Source organism: Lutra lutra, chromosome 13, assembly GCF_902655055.1.
Source record: "Lutra lutra chromosome 13, mLutLut1.2, whole genome shotgun sequence".
Taxonomy (NCBI): domain Eukaryota; kingdom Metazoa; phylum Chordata; class Mammalia; order Carnivora; family Mustelidae; genus Lutra; species Lutra lutra.
Genome location: NC_062290.1, coordinates 59683475 through 59685536, shown reverse-complemented (window position 1 = coordinate 59685536; position 2062 = coordinate 59683475). Strand labels below are relative to the sequence as shown.

Below are 2062 nucleotides of genomic sequence, written 5' to 3'. Positions count from 1 at the left end.
CTTCATTCCTTGTGACTATGTGGCATGGGGTAAGCAGGAAGGAAAGAGAGAAGGATATTTCAGTGACAGAACAGAAAGTCCAAGAATGAGAAATTCACAAGATCATTTAGTCCCTGAATAGAATATCTCTAAATACAATCCATTCCAAAATGAGTATTAGGGAAACAGAGCCCAGAGAGGAAAAGGGACTTGATAATACCCATACATTGAATGATTGGTGAAAGTTCTTTTGGTAAGTACTCCAAGAAGTTTGGAAGGTGAGTGAAGGAATGAATGAATGAATATCCCAAGGGTATGTGGACAGTGAGAGAGAACTATAAAAAAGGAGGGAAGTCATATCCAAAGTTACATAGAGAAGGGAATGATCAGGAATTGAGATTAAGATCAGTTACTTCCACCAGTCTTATGCCTCAAAAGAAAAAAAATTCATACAAATGGAGTATAACAATTCCTACAACATTGATTAAAATGAATCAGCCACACCTGGTATAAGCTGAGGTAAATGTGTGATGTTAATCTTAAATGTGATTAGGAAGATTAAATCTAATTTTGTGAAATGTCAAACACCTCTATGGGTGGCCAATATCACAAAGAAGATTTTGACCAATTTCTCTGCATTTAATTAGGACAATGTAAAGAGCCCCCGGCATTGCCAGGGCCATTCTCCAGCTGCTTAGCAAGGAAAATATCCTCAATGGCTTTCTGGCCATTTTACTTATCAGAGAATCCTGAATTTGCTTTCTGAGTCCAAGCAGATTACAGGGAAGATATACATGGACAGGTCCAATTCAACATCTCCTGTGGTGGGGTTCATCCTCCTGGGGCTCTCAGCCCACCCAAAGCTGGAGAAAATGTTCTTTGTGCTCATCCTCCTGATGTACCTGGTCATCCTGCTGGGCAATGGGATCCTCATCCTGGTGACTGCCCTTGACTCCCGCCTGCACAGGCCCATGTACTTCTTCCTGGGGAACCTCTCCTTTCTGGACATCTGCTACACAACCTCCTCAGTGCCCCTCATTCTCGACAGTTTCCTGACCCCCAGGAAAACCGTCTCCTTCTCAGCCTGTGTCGTGCAGATGTTTCTCTCCTTTGCCATGGGAGCCACAGAGTGTGTGCTTCTGGGCATGATGGCATTTGATCGCTATGTAGCCATCTGTAACCCCCTTAGCTACCCCATGGTCATGAACAAGGCTGCCTGTGTGCCCATGGCTGTTGGCTGCTGGACAGCTGGAAGCATGACTGCCATGGTGCAAACATCCTTAGCGATGCGACTGCCCTTCTGTGGGAACAATGTCATCAACCATTTTACCTGCGAGATCCTGGCTGTCCTGAAGTTGGCCTGTGCTGACATCTCCATCAATGTGATCAGTATGACAGTGGCCAATGTGATCTTTCTGGGCATTCCAGTTCTGTTCATTTTTGTCTCCTATGTGTTTATCATTGCTACCATCCTGAGGATCCCATCAACTGAGGGGAGGAAAAAGGCCTTCTCCACCTGCTCTGCCCACTTCACAGTTGTGGTCATCTTCTATGGGACCATCCTCTTCATGTATGGGAAACCCAAATCCAAGGATCCCCTGGGGGCAGACAAGCAGGATATTTCTGACAAGCTCACCTCCCTCTTCTATGGGGTGGTGACCCCTAAGCTCAATCCCATCATCTACAGCCTTAGGAACAAGGACGTGAAGGCCACTGTGAAGAACCTGGTCCTACGCAAACATGTCATCCAGTGATGGTAGAGGGGTCCTGATAAATCTCTATTCCCTAGTTTCTCTCACCTGAGGGGCTCAGAGGATAAGTTAACGGACTAATTTCATCAAAGGTGCATAGGCAAATCTGATTACACAGAACACTTTGTGTGAATAGGAAGCATTTAATGGGAAGTTTCTGTCCCATTCTAGAAGCACTTCCACAGAAGTATATACCACATTGCTCAAACCTTATAGTCATCTATCTTTGGGACGCATACTGAACAAATTGATGTACAAGAAAAAAAACTCTTCAAGTTTAATTTTTTTTTTGTAATTTAATTTTTTTATTTTTTCAGCATAACAGTATTCAT

At 43.8% G+C, this 2062-nt stretch overlaps 1 protein-coding gene across 1 annotated transcript; it reads left to right on the top strand.

The window, feature by feature from the left end:
- Positions 1-773: 773 nt before the first annotated feature.
- Positions 774-1733, top strand: LOC125083513 (olfactory receptor 13C7-like). The gene has a single exon (XM_047700193.1). It carries the CDS (start codon positions 774-776, stop codon positions 1731-1733), a length of 960 nt encoding a protein of 319 aa, XP_047556149.1.
- The last annotated feature ends 329 nt before the right edge of the window (positions 1734-2062 follow it).

What these genes read in the sequence shown, in the direction of transcription:
- LOC125083513 (XM_047700193.1), top strand. Translation starts at nt 774, where the DNA reads ATGGACAGGTCCAATTCAACATCTCCTGTGGTGGGGTTCATCCTCCTG.